This window comes from Dysidea avara, chromosome 10 (genome assembly GCF_963678975.1).
Source record: "Dysidea avara chromosome 10, odDysAvar1.4, whole genome shotgun sequence".
NCBI classification, from domain to species: Eukaryota; Metazoa; Porifera; class Demospongiae; order Dictyoceratida; family Dysideidae; genus Dysidea; species Dysidea avara.
This window is the reverse complement of record NC_089281.1, coordinates 2,924,096-2,944,498: the sequence shown is the minus strand read 5'-3', so window position 1 is coordinate 2,944,498 and position 20,403 is coordinate 2,924,096. Positions and strand designations below refer to the sequence as shown.

General features: G+C 40.6%; 1 protein-coding gene and 1 long non-coding RNA gene across 6 annotated transcripts in view; one reads left to right on the top strand and one right to left on the bottom strand.

Moving 5' to 3' along the window:
- Positions 1 to 20,403, top strand: part of LOC136269309 (uncharacterized) — a 74,240-nt gene that overhangs the window by 53,077 nt on the left and 760 nt on the right. Inside the window, exons 3-10 of one of the 5 annotated variants that reach the window (XM_066064856.1) lie at positions 15,949 to 17,135; positions 17,195 to 17,318; positions 17,452 to 17,589; positions 17,644 to 17,971; positions 19,381 to 19,580; positions 19,641 to 19,769; positions 19,964 to 20,032; positions 20,097 to 20,165. In XM_066064856.1, the coding sequence (XP_065920928.1) occupies positions 15,958 to 17,135; positions 17,195 to 17,318; positions 17,452 to 17,589; positions 17,644 to 17,971; positions 19,381 to 19,580; positions 19,641 to 19,769; positions 19,964 to 20,032; positions 20,097 to 20,165 (2,235 nt within the window). In that variant the 5' untranslated portion in view covers positions 15,949 to 15,957. Of the gene's footprint in view, positions 1 to 15,738; positions 17,136 to 17,194; positions 17,319 to 17,451; positions 17,590 to 17,643; positions 17,972 to 19,380; positions 19,581 to 19,640; positions 19,770 to 19,963; positions 20,033 to 20,096; positions 20,166 to 20,403 lie in introns of those variants that run through there. The other 4 variants (XM_066064857.1, XM_066064859.1, XM_066064860.1 and 1 more) reach the window with 4 other exon arrangements.
- Positions 6,470 to 10,017, bottom strand: LOC136269312 (uncharacterized). Its single transcript, XR_010707273.1, has 3 exons — positions 9,661 to 10,017; positions 8,243 to 8,314; positions 6,470 to 7,732 (listed from the first exon to the last, which is right to left on the bottom strand). It is a non-coding gene; the product is annotated as an uncharacterized lncRNA (long non-coding RNA).

The window sequence follows — 20,403 nt, the reverse complement described above, 5'->3', positions numbered from 1 at the left end:
TCAATTCGCCAAAATTTTCTCCCGCCAAAAATTTCCGCTATACGGTATGTGTTATTTACAATTTTAAAGATTTGTTACCATGAATCGTTTTGGCAAGACTTAATCACACAACTTTTGCCCAGCGAAGCTTCCCTGTTTACATTGAATTGCTGTTTCAGCTAAATATTCAAATAATAGTTATTGTTTGAATATTCGTCTCCCTCCTCATACCCGAGATACTCACACAAACACATACTGGTGTGCAGCTGCAGGCGCGGCTACTAGTTCATTTAATTTAACAAACACTACATACACTAATTACAAAACTTAAAATAATGTTATAAACACTAACTATACATATTAACTTTAAAAAAAACTCCCTACTTGTGCCTAACCAGGGTGGGGGCCTACGCAGTGCAATTAATTTAAGACCCACTGTGCCCAAGTGAGCCTAAGGGAAAAAACCGATAGGGGCTTTTTTTTTTTTTTTTTTATTTAAGTTGTGGCTGCCCCTAACCGGAAAAAACCAAGCGTATCCACCCTATTAAATACAATGCGTGCTGTGTGCGAAAAGTCCAGAGTTAGCAGCAAAATCTTCACCATTATCTAAATCTGTTAAGGATATACACCAGACACAACTGGGAGGGGGGGGTGGGCCAGCCAACACTGTCGCACCTGTCAGCCTAGAATGAACATGCGTTCACACTTTAGCTATATAAATACTCACACATGAATCACGTGCACTAACACACATGCGCAATGTATTATGGCGGGAGATTATTTTCTGTCTAATTCGCAAGCTCAACCGACATAAAATACATCTCCCTCCTCATACCCGAGATACTCACACAAACACATACTGGTGTGCAGCTGCAGGCGCGGCTACTAGTTCATTTAATTTAACAAACAATTAGAGTAACAAAGAAGGCCTAGTGTTGGTTCACACTCTGCAGCTTAGCACCATATGTTACCCCTCCATAAACACCACCACAGGTATCCCCTTAATAAAGATACTGTTATATCCCTATACTCTTGGACACTGTCAGGCGGTTCTCCACAGAGTCCTCAATGTAGCCATCTTTAGCTGTCTCTGATCTCCACCTTCCATGCTGGCGGAACAATCTGTCTGGGACCCCTGCCTGGGCTGCAGCGGAAGCACCACCTGCCCTGAGACTGTGCAGACCATATCCTGAAACAGGGTAGCCCAGTTCCAACATCTTACCCCTAAACTGCTCTCTCACGGTTGTATAACTGAGTGGACCTGTACCTCTTAGTCTCTCACCACCACTGGTTCTGGTAATCCCTCTAAACAGGAAAAGCTCACTTGTGGTGTCCAACCCGACCTTAGCCATGTACCGCTCCAACATTCCTACTGGGCAGGTCGGCATCCCTGTCCTGGCAATTAATACTTCACTTCCTTGCCTGAGTTGGTCAGTCTTGCTACGTGGGATCTGAAGTTTGGCCATTCCCTCAGCAATAGTGACATCACTAGCCCTAATGTGAATGACCTCATCAAACCTGAGGAAACCTGCGAAAGCCAGCAGGCTCAGGGTAGTGATCCTCATGTTTGCCAGGGTTGGATGAGAGTTCATGTTCTCAACCATGTCAGCCAGCATGTCTACAGTCACAGGCTTCTTCTTCCGCACAGGCTTGCAACACGATCTCCTTATTCCTTGCTGTGTAGCTTGTACAAATGTTGCATTCGCTGGAGATTCTAGCCCTGCTAGTGTGTGAGCCCAGTTGATCGCATTGACAGCTTCTTCTGCAGCTGATTTGGATTCAAGGCAGTTGGCAATACTCTGCAGATACAAGGCAATGTGCTGCTCCTTAGCTGGAAATACTGGCAGGTTATGAGTTGAAGCCCAATAGCGCCACCGTTGAAAAGCTCCTAGGTATTTCTTGGCGGATGAGTCTGCTCTGCTCTTGAGCACTGTGGATGGTAGCTGCGAAGCAAGCCTAGCCAGCTCAGGGTCCTGAAGGTCCTTCAGCGTGAGCCAGGTCCCTGTCATCTGGACATCTGTGGTAATAACACAACATGTGATACAATATCTCCATGCATAGGTGACCTTGAATCCCATTGCACTTATCATTCATGCTTACTAAGAGTCTGACAACTGTGTTTCCGTAATTATAAAGTATAACATTCTATGTACAACTAGCAGCTAAGCTAGCACATTAAACATTAAAACACTTGACTACCCCAGCACCTGAGCTGGTCCATTAAACATTAAAACACCTGACTACCCCAGCGTACATTAAACCTTAAATTACTTGACTACCCCAGCACTTAGACTGGTACATTAAACATTAAAAACACTTGACTACCCCAGCACCTAGGCTGGTACATTAACACACTTGACTACCCCAGCACCTGGGCTGGTACATTAAAACACTTGACTACCCCAGCACCTGGGCTGGTACATTAAAACACTTGACTACCCCAGCACCTAGACTGGTACATTAAACATTAGGAACACTTGACTACCCCAGCACCTGGGCTGGTACACTTTAACACTTGACTACCCCAGCACCTAGGCTGGTACATTAAAAACACTTGACTACCCCAGCACCTGGGCTGGTACATTAAAACACTTGACTACCCCAGCACCTAGACTGGTACATTAAACATTAGGAACACTTGACTACCCCAGCACCTGGGCTGGTACACTAATACACTTGACTACCCCAGCACCTGGGCGGGTACATTAAACATTAAAAACACTTGACTACCCCAGCACCTGGGCTGGTACATTAAACATTAAAAACACTTGACTACCCCAGCACCTAGGCTGGTACATCACATTAAGCATTAAAACACTTGACCTCCCCTACATCTGGGCTGAAATCTTTTTATTTATTTAATTTATTCATTTATTTTTTACCTCCAAAACTGATGATAATAGCACATGCATAGTTTACATAATTATGTCCCTATTACATTTACCATACCTTAACAGTCTACAATGGCTGGCTAGCAAATCCTAGCTGTACAGTTATTGACCCACCGCTACAGTATGCGCAGTGCCAACAAGTTAGTGTTGGGGTAACCTACAAACAAGCTGGAGCCTCTTCTTCCAGGAATTATAGTGAAGGTAGCTGGTGTCAGGGTACGGGTTTCTGCAATGAAGCTGGCTGGTTTGCCTCCTTCTGGGAATAACATAGGCCAGAACGGCGCTGATGGCCATTCTGGCAATATCAGAGTTGCTGCTGCCTTGCACTTCAACAGGTGCCTGATAACACGTGGCACCAAGTTTACAGGCAGACAAAGCCAGTTTTTGTCCATTTGCCAGTCGCAAGTAAAAGCATCCACATCCTCTGTGCCTGGGTTCCAAAACCTAGAATTAAAACGTGGCAGCTGTGTATTGTAATAGCTTGCAAAGCGATCAACTGTGTGAGGGCCCCACACTCTGTCCAATTCCATGAAGGAAACATGATCCAGGCTCCAATCATCATAGTCAACAAGCCGACTGAGGTAATCAGCGACCTCGTTATCCCGCCTTGGTATCCACTCTGGCTCAACGTGGACGCAGTGTGCTAGCGAAGTCGAAAATATAGCAAGTGCTTCATTCTGCAGGTCAGGTTTCTTACTCCCTACTGACAGTATACGTACTACATTCTGATTATCAGTGAACCACCTAACCCGCTCATTAGCCAACTTAGCTGCAAGGGCTTCCAGCACTAGTCTAACTGCTCTTAGCTCACGCCATGTGGAGCTCCTTTTGGATTCATCTGGCAGCCATGTACCCTGTGCTATGTGACACCCGTGTTGCACTGTGTAACCTGCATAACCAGAGTCACTAGCGTCAGTGAACACAACCCTTACTGCTGAGGGCCCTATCCATATATTATGCCCATTGAACTTTTCAATTTTATTATACCAGAACCCGAGTTCCCCTCTTACATGGTCGGATAGTAGCAGGTACTGTAGCCATGACATGCGTGTGTTCAATAAGGTGTACAGTCCCCTGGTCATTAACCTGGTCACTGGACCCAACCCTGGGGACATAGAAATTATCTTACGTGTAATACTAGCTAGGGCCTTAGCAGGGAGGGAGCACTTGCCTATTGCATCTTTAAGTAAGGCTTGCAGTGCATTAATTTTTGCCTGTGGGACTGTTATCTTGCCTTGCTCCAGGTCCAGCTCAAAGCCAAGCCAGGCGCACTGTTGGGATGGTGTCCAATTACACTTTGTATGGTTAATGACAAAACCTGCTCTACTAAGGTCCTCCTGGACTAGTACACTAGCAATCTGTGCCTCCTTTTTTCCACTTACTGCCACTATCCCATCATCTAAATAGACAACTGCCCGCAAGCCTTGGGCCCTCCAGTGCCGAACCAGAGGTCTCAACAATTTGGTGAATAGGTAGCATGCAGTGGCTAATCCAAAAGGTAATACACAAAAGACATAAAATTGCTGTTCCCTGCCCTGACCCCAGGAAAACCCCAGAAATTTCCAGTGTTGCCTATGGATATCTACGTGGTGGTACCCCGATTTGAAGTCAAAAGAAAACATATAGTCCCCTTGTTGAAACATTGACATAGCCACCCTTAGATCTTCGTACTTAAATTTAGCCTTCAGCAGAAATTGGTTAAGATAACTCAGGTTCAGGACTAGTCTCAACTTACCAGAGCTGTTGGACACTACTGAGAGTGGGCTACATATGTGAGGTTTCTGTGTGACTGTTTGGATGCAGCGGTTCCGTAGCAATTCTGCAACTGCCTCAGTGACAAAGCTTGGGTTATTGGTAGCCGACTTCTGGTTCTTAGCTATGAATGGCGGTGGCAGAGAAAGGAGAGGGAGCTTATACCCCTCCTCAATGCACTCAATCACTGGATTGGAGGCATTCAACACTGTTCTCCAGAATTCTATTGAGCCTTTAAGCCTACCTTGCACATCGACTATTTGTTCTGAGTTCTGTTCTAGCTCCCAAAAACGTGTGGGGCCCACCATGTCACCTTCTGTGACCTCCACCATGGTATTGCTCTTTCGTAAACCCTCGTCACCATCATGAGTGTCATTACTTAGGGCACCCACCTGCATCCTGGGCCCACCTGGCTGGACTATGGGCTGTGATACTACACTCACTCTGAACTCATCATCCACAGTTTCCAAAGTGTGGGCACAATCAGTAGCAGATTGGTTACTGCTAACCTTGTATACATCCCCCTTAGCATTGAAAACAGTATTGAGGCCATTGGTATTACCCACTACACTAACAGCATAAGCACTATTAGCATTGCATACATTATCAACACCATTAGCATTATCCACTGTAGTTACTGCATAAGCACTATTAGCATTGCATACATCTTCAACACCCTTAGTATGACCCGCCTTACTCACAACAAAATTACTATTAGCATTGCATACATTATCAACACCATTAGCATTATCTACTGTACTTACTACATAAGCACTATTAGCATTGCATACGTCCTCAACACCCTTAGTGTGACCCACCTTACTCACGACAAAACCACTCTTAGCATTGCATACATTATTGACACCCTCACAATGACCCACTGTACTCACAATACCCTGACTTGTAGGTAGTACAATGCTCACACCATAAGGTGTACCCCACTGACATTCAGCATAACAATCATTACTATTCACCAAAGGATACGGTCTACCACCCCTGAACCTGGCTGGACATTGAGCCCTCAGGTGTCCCATCTGTAGGCAGTGGAAACATGGACCTGGTGCTCTTGTTGGTGGTCCTGGTGGCCCAGTTGGCTTCATGAACATGGGAGGCTGGGGGTGCGGTGGCGGCCCAAATACAGGGGGTGGTGGCATACCACAGGCAGGGCCTGTGTCTACTACTGGAAAGGGGCCAGCAAAACCCCGACTCACAGGCTGAGGCGGCGACTCCCTCTCACTAACTGTCCTCTTTAGTCGCCGTCTCTGCTCCATTGTACGCTTCTCTGCGTCAGACCATTTCTTGGCATCCTTCTCGTTGGTGGCAATCTCTTCCTTTAAGTACTCTTCCACCGCACCCCACCCGCAGCCTGAGCTATCCGCAAGGCGAATAAGCTTTTGCTGTGCCGCAATGGCGTGCACACCTTCTTGCAGCTGCTCTCTTGCGTTCTTAAGAACGGACGCTGCCTGGGGTTGCTCCGGCTTCAGCTTGTCCAACATCGAGGTAGCTGACTTGATGGCGTTGTTCACCGACTGATTGAAGGCGAACTGACGCTCATTCCCTTTTCGACGAAAGGTCGGTTCGGGCTCCTTCTGCTGGATCTTCCGGACGATAAGGTGGGCTGTCTCCTCTTGGCCGTCCGCTACCTCCTTCTTGAGGTGCTCAAACTTGGCGTTCATATCCTGCTGGATCTGCGCATGGGCCGCCTTCATATCGTCCTGGATCTGGGTGTGGGCCGCCTTCATTGAGTCCACGGACTTAAGAAGTAAATCCAGCTTCTGGGAGCCATCCATCCTTCGGAGGTAACTATTGTGGCTCGTAAATAGCCGCCTAGTAAATTAACGACTTAAATCAAGACTCACGGTAGTGAGTCGCGCGGCCAGTAAAGCAGAAACGCGCGCCGCAGACAATAAATGACGCGACCACTACGTGAGGATTTTACAGGAACGAACGTTGTCAAATTCGGCCTTCCTGTAACTAACCCGCCACTTACGCTATCCCTCTGAAACTCTAGGGTTGAACTCATCGTGTCACTAGTAACTACCACACAAGCAGTGAAGCAAATCCATGCCGATTGTTTCGTGATCGAGATTGCCGACATCAAAGGGGAAGTTTCATTTTTTTATTTTTTATTTTTTTTTTTATCGCATGCGGTTAGACGCAACCGCATGTGTATGCCTTGCGTTCCTTTGTGCATTCCGAACATTGATTGCCCTGCTATTGCTTCAGTATTCACTCAATCGCCTCAAGATTCACATCATCGATTTCACCATACATGATTACCCTACAGTCTTAACTTCAGCACCAAACGAAGTTTCAGTCGTCCTCAGTCGACCTAGAGGCCAAATACAAATCCCAGATTGTTGTTTTCCGCAATACTCGCTTGGCATGTAGGGCAATGTATCTTTAAACTGTTCTAAAAGTTTCGTTCAGATTGAAACCTATGTTTTCGAGAATGGCTAGTTTGAAATTTGAATTTAGTCGCCCCCACGTAATTTGCTCTCTAAGAATTTTACTCGGAATTTAAAGAATGACGCAAAGCACAACTGCGGTCACTGGGTATTGATGAACTGGCGCTCTATGTAGTTAATCAGTGCATATAGCCACAAAGAAGTGTGCTGCCATAGATTATAGTCCACAGATATGATCTATGGTGCTACATACCATCGTTCGTTTTTAAATTTGAATTTAGTCGCCCCCACCGTGACGTAATTTGTCCTCTAAGGGCGCGGCTTAAAGAATGACACAGAGTACAACTGTGGTTACCAGTTGTTGACACAAGCTGCGAGTAATTAGCACATGTAGCTAGCCAATTGTCACCATGCATTATTGCATTTTACAGCACCCCCACACAAAAATTACACATGTAATTACAACATACAGAGGACACATGAATACCAAACACTTTTCACAACAATAATGTAAGAATTGTACAATAATGACTGTAATATAACTGCTATGAAAATGTTTTCCAGTGGCCCGCCATGGTAGCAAGTCTCACATGACGGCATGTATATTCATCCAAACACAATGGGAGTAACAAGTAAGTATGATAACAAGTTGATATGACTCCATTTGTAGAATCCAGATGAGTGGGTGTTGCTCCAGTATGTCTAAACAGTTAACAAACATTCCTGTTATAAATACGTGCTAGAGTTGCAATATAATAGTATAGTATTTAAATGCAACAATACATAGTCTCCATTGCATCACTATCAAACGACACTAAGTGGAGGATAAAGTTGCATCTCTAGTATGTACACTCTATCAGTACAACCTGTCTTAATGGCCACCAGTATAGAAAGACAACCTCTCTTGAAAAGCCAATTCCAATTGAGAATTTATACACTGTTACCTGTTTAATGAGTGAAGGTGGCAATAAACAAGTTCCACCGTAACTTATACACGTGATGTGATCCTGTATATTCTGTCAGTGGATGAGATCCACTTGGCCAGGACAAAATGTGACTCAAATGTCCTGGATGATCCATACTCAACCCACTTATGACCCAGTGGCACAATGGAACTGAGTATAGAGAATACAATTATATTTATTTCTAAGATGTGTGGATGTGTGGACACATTACAACACATTACATGTACGTACAAGACATGCTACGTACTGTTTTAGCAATTCAAGTCACCAAATTATGTACGGACCAGTCAACAATGCTTTATAGTGCCCATCAGTAAACCTGAAGAAGAAAAGTTATGAAAAATAAAAATTCACATAAGTACAATGAAGCCTCATTAATATGGCCAGCTGTGGAACCAAAAAAATTGGCCTGAATAACAAGGTGGCCTTATTAATGAGGTCATAAAGTACTGCTTAGCTATATTTGGGATCTACTAGAGGTGGCCAATATAATGAGGTGGTCTTATTAAAGAGGTGGCCACTAAGTGAGGTTTCAATTAAAGAGGTGGCCACTAAGTGAGGTTTCACTGTACATACAGTTCACAATCACAATGGTGAACAATATTAATGGTTAACAATATACACTGAAACCTGCAGGTCACTTCTTGTGGAAGATTGCTCTCTACACTAAATGACACATTCAGAGATTGTATTTAGATGGATGATACAGTAACACATTGTGACTTCAATACTCGTGATGTGTCAATGCTAGGCAGCAACCATATACACGGCACTGCCAATGCACAACATCATACTTGCTCGCACACACAATTTCGCTCAAGATTTTACAAATTGATAATTAAGAGGTGTGGAAACTAGCTGTTCGCTCGAAAGACTGTGTGGCAGCTGTTTTCCTTCTGTACAAGTGGCCACCAAGACAGGTCCACTGTGGATGAAAGCCATGCAGGCATTAGATATTTGGTATTTTATGTGTTGAAGGCATTCCAGGGCCTCCGGTAGTCTCAAATCTCACCACAGTTTACCTCAGGCAGTGTTGTGGTTACCACTAAACCACCGGAATGCTGTGCTATGTTCATCTTATGCTTGGCTACTGTATAGTAGAACTGAAATGGATACTCTGAAAAATATATCCTATGGATAATGACTTCATCACTTTCTTCATCAGGAGCTTATAAGGACCAATAGTGAAACTTTTACACTTTGGGCTGACAGCCAACTGCCTAAGTCTTAAGCAGTGCCTTTGGTGCTCTAACAGATTGGCTACCCCCTTGCTGCCAGCACTCACTGTCTCATACGCTGTCACACACTAAATCCATCTCTATAGCCAGTTAGAACAGCATGCTTCTTACCTTTTTTAAGGCCGCAAAATGCAGCCACCTCTTTAAAAAGCTAGGTCAGAAATTTTTTGTCCCTACGGCCTGAATAATGACCAGTTTTCACTGTACTATTAGTGATTAGTGATCACGGAGGATTATTTATTAAGATACTAAGATATACAAACGCTACAACCTCTAAATATAGCAGTAAATTTTTTTACCCTGGTCCAATGTCTCGTAATAATTGTGAGAGACTCTACTGTGACAAATACATGTTTATCATGATATGTACTAATCGCCTTTTTACAATTAAGTTTTACAACAGAAATACATGTATAGTTAAACTCACCAATTGTGACTAAATCCCTTCAACACGAAAAGACAAGTAATGAGACAACCTTGGAGACAACAGCCTCACAAGCCTATTCTTGTGCGCTTATTTAGTAGTAATAAAAATTTTAAAGGCGTTTATTTACAACAGGACATAATTACGCGCCCTTCTATTGTCTCTGTACATACTTGCCTTTCTTTACTATTCTCATTTCATTTCACAAGATCTCTTGGCAGGGGCGTAGCTTCTTCACTTGAATTAGTCAATGCTTGAAGTAGATCGAGATACTCTAATAGAACAGTCACATTTCTACAAGTGCCATATTTTTATATTGTAAAGTCTGTAAGTAGCTAGTAATTTAAACTATACAATCCTATGCTAAGCAGAAGTTGTAACTATGCTAAATATTGATTGCTGTGTTACAGCTGTTTTGCGACTGCTCTAATAGAGTATCTTGATCGTTTTAATGCAGTACAAGATGAAAGGCAAAGTGTTATTAAGGGTTTACTAGTTAAAATGGGTGGTAGTTGACTGCAGTTGCATGCCACTAACAGGGCCGTCCAGAGAAATTAGAGAGCCCAGGGAAAAGAGTTAAAGAGGGGCCCAGGGGCAAGGAAGAGTCTAGATCCTGACTGCTCTATTAGAGTATATCGATCTTTCTTTAAACAGGTATTCAAGGGGCCCCTTTCGGGCTGGGGCAGGGGGAAAATACCCCAATTGCCCCCCCCCATGTGGGCGGCCCTGGCCACTAAAATTACAGTTATATTTTAATATTCTGTCATTGTAATCAGGGGTTTCTGTCAAAACCATGGAAACTCACTTACTGTTATCAACAGTGCATTGCTTATTCTAACAAAAAGTATTGAAATCCCATCCAAAAACAGCTTATAGCTGTAAAAAAAGTGCGCGTCCAAGTAAAGCAGAGTTAACTGCGACAAAAAGTAATGATATCATAATGCGGCCATGTGCGAGGTGTGCAAGTTGTAAAATTAATATTAGCTAATCAGATAATACAATGTTATTGTTAAAGTGTTAATGAGAACTATGTGATGCTGCTATTTTTAAGTGTGTGAGCATCTTCATAAATGCCACACAAATTTAATTCTCAATAAAGCAATGTGTATAGATTCTCTGATAGCAATAAATAGTTTGAGTTTGGCCGTCTTTCCTGTATACTGCAATGCTACGAACAAAGGAAAGGTGGCCAAACTCAAACTATTTATTGCTATCAGAGAATCTATACACATTGCTTTATTGAGAATTAAATTTGTGTGGCATTTATGAAGATGCTCACACACTTAAAAATAGCAGCATCACATAGTTCTCATTAACACTTTAACAATAACATTGTATTATCTGATTAGCTAATATTAATTTTACAACTTGCACACCTCGCACATGGCCGCATTATGATATCATTACTTTTTGTCGCAGTTAACTCTGCTTTACTTGGACGCGCACTTTTTTTACAGCTATAAGCTGTTTTTGGATGGGATACAAATTACTCTACAACTAAACTACAAACACAATTAATTACAACAGGGGTTTGGGGAAAGGAAAATCAGAGTCCTCACACTGCAAAGCCCAGTACCGTAAAATCATACGGGCATTGTTCGTCCATAAAGAAACTGAAAGTTGTTGTAACAAATGTTTACGAGCCTGTTTGGTTGATGCACCACTCAGTTCTGGCTGTGGTGTGTTCAGCGATGGTACGAAGGGTTTGAAGCGCAAATGGTGACCAAAAACCATACAAGTGGGACAAAGTATACGGAAGTAAACGGTGTTTGTAAAAGTATAAATAAAATTTAAAAAAAAAAAAAGTATACGGTGAACATTTCCCGTAAACGTATCTCAAACAACGTATACTTAATCAAGTTTCCGTATACTTAAATTTATGGTGCGATTATCACTCCAGTGATGTCTCATTTTATTTGATTTGTAATTCGTGATTAAAAGGATTTGATTAAATAAACATTTAGAAAGTAGATGAGTTACTGTACTACTTTAAGATAGAAAACTGTTGATTGAATGCAAGTCTGATATGTAGACAGTGAGTGTCCGTGAATCGACTGTTTTTTCCGATTATACGTATTAATTGGAAATGACTTTGCAGGCCTGCTCGAGGGCCTGCTGCCACCAGACAAAGAAGCCGAGAAAACTGATAGCTACTTGGTGCTCAAAGTCCCACAGCCTTGAACTATCTAAAGACATATGAGTTGTTCAAAAATTTCTGTTGTAGCTCGAGTAAGGGGGCATCTCCAAACTGATTTTGGTACGCTTAACGTCATAATGACGCTAACTTCAGACCCCCCCCCCCCCCCCGTCTTATCGACACACTATGAAAACAATGCATTGGCAATAGAAGCACAAAACATTATATTCTTTACCTGAAAACATAATAAAACAGTATAACTGCTTAATCACATCACTTTCTCTATTCCTAGCTGTTTACACTATAACTGCTTTAATAAAAACTTATAACGTCATGGGCTGAACTCCCCTCCCCCCTTAACGTCATTATAAGCGTACCAAAATCGGTTTGGAGATGCCCCCTAATTGCGTCCGATTTTGGAGCACGTCCGATTTTAGGTGAGTTACTCTATTTCTGAAATTTCACATTCTCCAAAAAAGGATGCGGGCGGTGGACCAGAAACATAAGGCCAATGAAACTTGATTACCAGTTTCTCGCTCAGATTTTTGAAAATTTGATGCGGGCGGGCGGTTAGCTATTATTCATTATTCATCAGTTATGCACATCACACATCCAAACATAAAGATTTCTGCCAATAAACAGTGAGATCTACATTGATTACTCTTGCATTAGCTAAAGTACGTTACTAGAATATTCAGTTAATTCTGTAACTCCTAAACAAGTAATTTTTCCATTAGAGTATCAGGGGCGTACGCAGAAATTTTGAAAAGGGGTTTCCACTACAGCTATAAGTGGCTGTTATATTAGAGTATTTTTATATTACCTGACTGCTCTATTAGAGTATCTCGATCTTTTCACCAAAATCATAATTCAGAACAATGCTATAAGTGTTGCTATCATGTTGCAAACTATTATTGTGTCCTGTTCCATGCCGGACAGATTTCACATTCTGGAAACCTGAAGTTTCAATTTCTTAATGTTTCAAGTAGTGTGTAAAATCCAAAGGGGTTTCCTGAAACCCCAGGAAACCCCCCTCGGTACGCCCCTGACTATAGCTGATTGCTCTATTAGAATAAAAGTGACTGATCTATTAGAGTATTTCGATATGAAATACCATGCAATAATGAAATTCCATGCGGGTGTATCAAAAGCATGCGGGCGATGACGCGAAACTGCGAATCAAATTTCATCGGCCTAATTACCAATTGGAGTGGCCTTACCCACACCTCATCACCTTATCACATTATCGGCCTGTCTGTTGACAATAGCAGGGTCCTGGTTTCAAAGAGCTGGACCTGGCACAAACTTAGCTCGAGCATGCAGTAGTTTCGCGTGGCCAGACCGCTTTTTTCCGTATATTGGGTGGGGAAAAAAGGGTCTGGTGCAACTCCAATAGCTGTTTACTTCTGAGCCGTCCCCACATTCCGGGGACGCTAATTGAATAACATTGGTCACAAAGGAGGTGCCATGACGTCAGTAAAACTATGAAGTATTCCTACACTCCTGCTCCGGTTGTGCTCCAGAGCAATTAAAAAGTTCTACAACAGTCACACAACCTCACGCACGCGCGCGAACACACACACACACACACACTGCACTTAATATCAGGCAGAAGATGCCATGTTGAGCTCTACTTGAACAGAATGGTGAAGTAGATTCTACCGGCATGCATGGATGGTTACATAGCTAATAAACTAATGATTGCACTGATGGTGTATTTTGTATGGCTATAAAGAATGAGCCAAATGAGGAATTAAACTAGCTGGGTTGTTATATAGAGACAAGCTATTCAATGATGAAATTAAAAGCAACAGGACTCAGGAGACCTATAACAGCTATGTGTATTACTGGAAATGGCTTGTACACATTGAATATACACAGTACACACATATGCACCAATGTAGCTACCTATATAGATCAAGTGTTAGATGTTTTATAGGTAGTGCGTATCCATTGAAACAGCTTTATGGTGATAAACACTAAAGGTTTGATGTTACCAGCAGCCAGACAATGTGCAAGTATGTATACAAATAAACTAGCTGTTGCAATCAATACATAATTAATTATGTGTTATGTGACAATAATTGTTGTGTGCACTAAAGTATATGTGCCTGCATGAGCAAGCTGATTTGTGGCTTACTATACTGTCAGAGATATGATCAGTTTCCATCACCAATGGTTGGTGCATCACCACAAAGAGCTATTCTTAGATTTTCACATACAATGGTCCCCAGCTGCTGACAGATTTTGCCAGGTTAATGAATGCTTTGATGCCAATGGCTATTTTCAAAAAATACTTGGTTCCCTAACATTACTTATGGCTTATGGGTGGTATACAAGTAGGTATTGGTGTTAGTGGAGGTCCAAATGAAATGCATATATATCAAAATTGTTGCAATTGACTACTCAATTAGGATAACACGTGTCTGCTGTAGATCTATTTCTTCCTTGTGCTGACATGTGTATATATTTCTTCAACCTTTAATTACTTCAATCTGAGGAATCAATGCAGATTTCCTGTTATAGCCATGTGCTGCAATCTTTTTATCATTTTTGTACATTTGTGCTGTTGAACTAACTTTAGTAGGTATATCTGCTGCAAGTCTTGCACAATTCAAATTTCAGAGGGAGTTTCCAAACCCCAGAAAACCTTGTATGTTACTAGCATTTACAAATTTACAAATCTGCTTGACATAGTGTCATGTAGCTGTATAACTATCTTTTTTAATTCAATTTTCTTTGGTTTATCCTTTATCCATGCACTGTTTCTACCACGTGCACTTCACTTATCTACTGTTGGAATTAATTGATGTATCTTGTATCTACATAGTAACATAATTTTGTGCTAATTGACAAATATGACTCACTTTTAGCAAGCATATGCAGTTGCAATTGAGTTTATTCAGAGTCAAAGACACTTGCATCCATAGCAGTTTTGTGGTTTTTATAATGTCCTGTTGGCCACACAAAAATGTGGGGCTGGTAAAAAATGGTTTTGATAGGGTTTTAATATTTGGCTAGGTTGCAGAAAGTCATCATAGTTGTATATAACCACCAGAGCATGTTATAGTTCCATGATTGCTCAAACTGATGCAACTAGACATGTGCTTTCCTTTAGTTTCGAGCATTGCAAATTTATACTATATATACTTGCTCTGTGCAGGGGCGGATCCAGGACCTGGCAAGGGGAGGGGCACAAACAGGCCAAGTTGTAGGTGGTTAGGGAGAGTCAGATTCTGTTGTTAGTTGCTGCATTTTTGTGCAGCAAATAATACACCTCTTAGTAGTATCTCACTGTTGATTTTTACCATTTTGACCTTTGTGAAGTCTTAAAAACTGTTTAAATAGCTCTGAATGTCTTAAACAACAGCAACACAATAATTATTTTAGAGGCGCTTAGTACGCACGAAGGTGCAGGGTGACAATTTCATAGCTAGTTTGAGTTTGGTTCGCTTTGGTTTCAGGTGAATTTGTAATAAATGCTAATAAATGTGCATATTTTCATGAGTTATATAAGCTGATCTTGGCCTGACATAAAGTTGTAATAGTATGAGAAGTAGCTATGGCTCCTCCACGAGGTCACTGGGGGGGGGGGGGGGGGAATTTGCCCCAAATGCCCCATCCTGGATCCGCCATTGCTGTGTTAAAATTATACATATTAGTAGGTGACTTCAGGTCAGAATATAGCAGAACTTGCTATGAATATAGCAGAGCTTGCAATGAATATAGCAGAACTTGCTATGAATATAGCAGAGCTTGCTATGAATATAGCAGAACTTGCTGTGAATATAGCAGAACTTGCTATGAATATAGCAGAGCTTGCTATGGATATAGCAGAGCTTGCTATTAATTATAGCAGTGCTGTACAGTCTAACTATAAGATTTTTTTTTTATTTCTTAAGGCTTTATTTACAGCATGAGTGCTGAAGGTCTGTAAGACACACCCAGTCCTAAGATGGATTGCTGAATCAGTGTTACTGTACAGATTTATTGCATCTTCACATATTGTGCTCAGTCTACATGTCATTCTTAATCTTTATTTTATACTACGTATACTAGCATCATGATCAAAACTTTAATGTGTGTATTAGTTTCTAGATGTTAAAGAATTACAGAATGTAATTAAACATAGATAAGAACTGTGTGCTTTACAGGAGACCAAAATGAACAAAGCTGTGGAAGAAAACATTCAGCACTGCAGAAGCCATCAACTTCTAGTTGAGAACAACTACAAAAGTAAATCCATCAAGCATCAATGTTGGGATCAAAGCAGCTGTGCACCTTTCAACAATGCTGACAAGTTTAGCAGCAACAGCGGTTTTCCAGCCATTTTTAAATTGGTTGGACATTATGATGTGGAAATGTTACCATTAGTTCTCTTGAAGAAACTTTTTTTATTTGTGCTATCTCTTATGATTAATAAACTATTGTTGCTCTATTGTTTGAATTACTGTCTATCAGAACTTTTGCAGGCATTGCAACTAAAACTCTGCTACTTATATGCAATACTAAAAGAATATATTTGTGAAGAACTTGAATACGTTTCTAATGATGAACTATTGCAAGATATTAACAGTTCGAAAGCTACCACAGTATTTGACAGAGAACAAGAGTCATCGAAACATGTAAATAGCCAAAATGAAGTATGTACTGAAAGAACTTTGCAGCTAGCAAGCTTACTACGTATCTGTAATAATCATGGTGGTCTTACTCAATCAGAATTAAAGATCACAGCATTAAAGAATAGCAATCTGTTTTATTCTTGTAATACCAATAGATTACCTGTTGCAAAAGATGTTGTGCATGTTTTTAGAGCACAAAGTGGAAAAAATGCAAAGCAGGAAGTTAATAAAAGCTTGTTAAAGAATGAACCAGCCAATTTTTTTCAAGAGTGCTATAGAAATTATCCATCCACTGACTCCACCACAAACAAATTCATCGATGAGAAAAGACAGAGTGGTGCTGGAGCTAGTGGTACAGCCTACAAATTGTTATCATTATCGTCAACACTACATCAACAGTGTAATAAGGATGGGGGAAAACCTGAGATCAAACCAGAAAGAAGAAAAGCTCTGATAGATAATCACGCAAAAGATACTAAAAGCTCATTACATCAACCATATACATTTGAACAACCACCGGTCAACAATTCCATGACATCAAATACCAATAAACCTCAGAGATCATTCCCTCGTAGAGCTTGTGTGGTGTACAAGAATGAACAATACAGTTTAGATCCTAAATTATTTTCACTTCCAAGAGCAACAAAATATTTAGTGAAAGTGAAAACAGAAAATAGTCCTGGACGTTTCATGGCAAAATTAGAGCTACACTGTGCCAGGTAATAATGATATTATAATAATTTATTATTATAATTATTTTCTCTTCTCAGAATTGTAGTGAAGATGAAAAGTTACCCAATCTGGATGTGACTGCAACTACCAGTAGTGAACAAGTTGTTCCAGTTAGAGAAAGAAAACATTTTCATTTTAATATTAATAAAACAGGATATGTCATATTTAGTGTGAGTTATGCATACTAAGTTACAAGATATGTACATTATATGCATAGACATTTAAAATATTTATACTGTAGTTACAGTAAACAAGTTCATGTAGCTTTATTAACATAATTAGATTTACCTTTCTCACATGCAGTCAGATCTTGAGAGTTTCTCAGGACACATTCAGTATCCACTACCTAACAAGAGAGCTACAGCCAGTAGGATTGGATATGGTGGAAATGCTATTGTATTTGTTGTGTTCCATGCTGGGAAGGAGTTTGCTGTGAAGAAGGTAAGCTTTTCATGACTTTGACATGTGTGATATCCATTTCTTACTATCCCACAGACAGTTTACCGATCAAAAGAAATCAGTGTTCATTCTCAACTTTGTCATCCTAACATTATAAATCTTGAAGCTGTTTTGGTTGGAGAAAAACATGAACGTCACAGGGATAAGTATTATGTCTACTGCTTTATGCAAAAGATGGACATCAACTTCAGAAATGTCCTCTCCACTAAAGATCACGGTTGCTTGAAACACTTAAAGATGAAACTGGTTGAGAAGAGAGATCAGTGGGAGACAGTATTACTGAATGTAAAACATGTATTAAGATCAGTACTGAAAGCTTTGGACTACATGCATGGACAAGGACTGGTACATCGTGATGTTAAAGGTATGCATGCATTCTGCTTTAATTTACGGCAATAAATTTCTTCAATTTTCTTGTTGTATTTCCTCTTGTTTAAGTGCAATGGTTAATATGTTGAAAGCCATGATTGCACTGATTTTCCACTACAATGTTATCTGTATGTAGCTACATTCAGTACAAAGAAGGCAGTGAGATATTAATGCAAGTGTTTGAGGATAGGATTATTCTAGTATATCTACATACATGCACATGTCAAATGTGAGGGAGTAAAATACATCGAGCTATTGCTGTGTATGTTAAAGAGTGTCTGCTGTTGTTTGTGGTGCTTGTGCTACATTTGCTTTGCCACTGTGCTTAATTGAACTGTTAAACATTTCAGTTCATGTAGGACATGTACTGCTGCAATAGCTCAATGATGATTATACATGTTTTACATAAATTCACCATGTACCCCTTTGCTATCGTTACTCAAAATAGTTTGTATTTGCATATGTATGCTCATTGGCTAGATGGGTTCTTCCTACTGCATGTTAATTATGATAATTAATAACTGATATGATAGTACTGTAAAGGTGATAGGGAACTAAGGAAAGTCAAGCAGAATTTGGACGGATAAAGTGCTAATTCTTTGTGCATGCCAAAACTGAACTATAGTTATTTATTATTAACAGAACCCTTGGGGGTAACACGCTAATGTATAAGTACAGTAATAATCTTTAAGTATGACTTGTTTCTATGTCAATTTCATGTAGATCATGGTAGTGTAGAAAATCCCATCCAATAGTCGTCTTGAAAATTCCATTCAATAGTCATCTTGGGGGGGGGGAACAAATTACGAAAAAATTTCTGTACTGGGTTGGTAGTGAGAGAATTTTAGTTGATGATCAGCTGTAGTGTTTGGAAAAGATGGTGGTGTGTTTGTTTGTTAAGTGTGTTGCTATACTACATGACTTTGTTAAATGTGTGTATAAATATATTTGTAGGAGTGTTTATTTGTAAAGTGTTGTTATGTGCATTTTGAGGCTTTGTGGAAAATGGCATGTGGTTAGAGTTAGGGCAAATAGTAGGCACTATAATAGAGCTAGGTGCGGTGGAAAGGGTGGGGTGTGCATAGTTATAGAACTACTATATGTTTGTATGTGTGCTCATATATGAAATCCATGAAAATGAAAGTGCATGATCACAACTTTGGGGGGAGGGAGGATGTGCACTGCTCGAACCTGCCAAGTGCACACTGCCCAGAGCATTACCACACCAATCAGCATATTAATTACTGTATCTACACATGTTGCACAGAACAGAGAACTGTGATTGAAATACTGTAAGAAATATGCATATTCCCGTATAAATTGGTAGTTAATAATTATGTTAACTATTGTCATCATCCTCGGCTTCCATGCAATGAATGTAGACAACTTTTTATCCTTGTGCAGCCAGCAACATACTGATCAAGACAACATGCCAGTGTAGTGAAGTGTTATACTGTAGTTGTCAACACAAGTTTATAGTACAGTTAGGAGACTTTGATTCATCAGCCACAGTACCTGGTTATCAGCTACACTTAGAGGAACATCAGATGATAAGATATGCCAGTGTGTTACCACTGGGTACTATGGGATATAGGGCTCCTGAAGTGAGTAGTCACTTACTGAATATATTAACATGTGATTGTTACTCCAATTCCATTTGGCAGGTTTCAATGCACCTAGTACTATCTGGTCCATATGAAGTACTGTATACTACTGGAGTGGACATCTGGTCACTTGGTTGTTTACTGCTAGCAATATTTATTGGAAAGAGTGGACCACTCAAACAAAGAGGAGTGAGTAAAAATTAACACATACTGTAGCTAGTCTTGCATGGCCAGGCCATGCACTATTTTCTTCAGGTTGGCATTTATCAATTAGAAATTATAAGTGCCCCTTCAGGGGCACTTTGATAAGCACCAAAATAGTGGTCTGCCCATGCAAGGCTATTGTGTAGCTATGTACTGATTGTTCGCCTAATATACTTTAGGAAGCATCACTTTTATTGTCAGCTCAAGACTACCCATACTCACAGGAGCTATACCACAAAGTGATTAAGGTCTGTACTTTGCTTGGCTAATTTCTACACATGTACAACTACGTATCAACTCTATCTGCTACAGATCAATGAAATCCAGAAGTATTACGCTAATGTTTCTGGACTGTGTGACTTAGTAGAGAAGTGTCTGCAGGTAAACAGCTTCTTCATTGATTATTATTTTTGTAAAGAGTGCAGCTGTTGTTGAGTGCTTGCAATTGTAAAAACAAATAGTGTGTATGACTAGCATCATTTTATATGGAATCCTTACAGCCTAAATAGTTTGGTAACAAATAAACATCCAATTCTTTTCTATGCATGCAATCATCACATTATTAGGTAGTAACATACTAGCTATGTACTTAAACGCAGTTGCTCCCTGCAAGCACTGA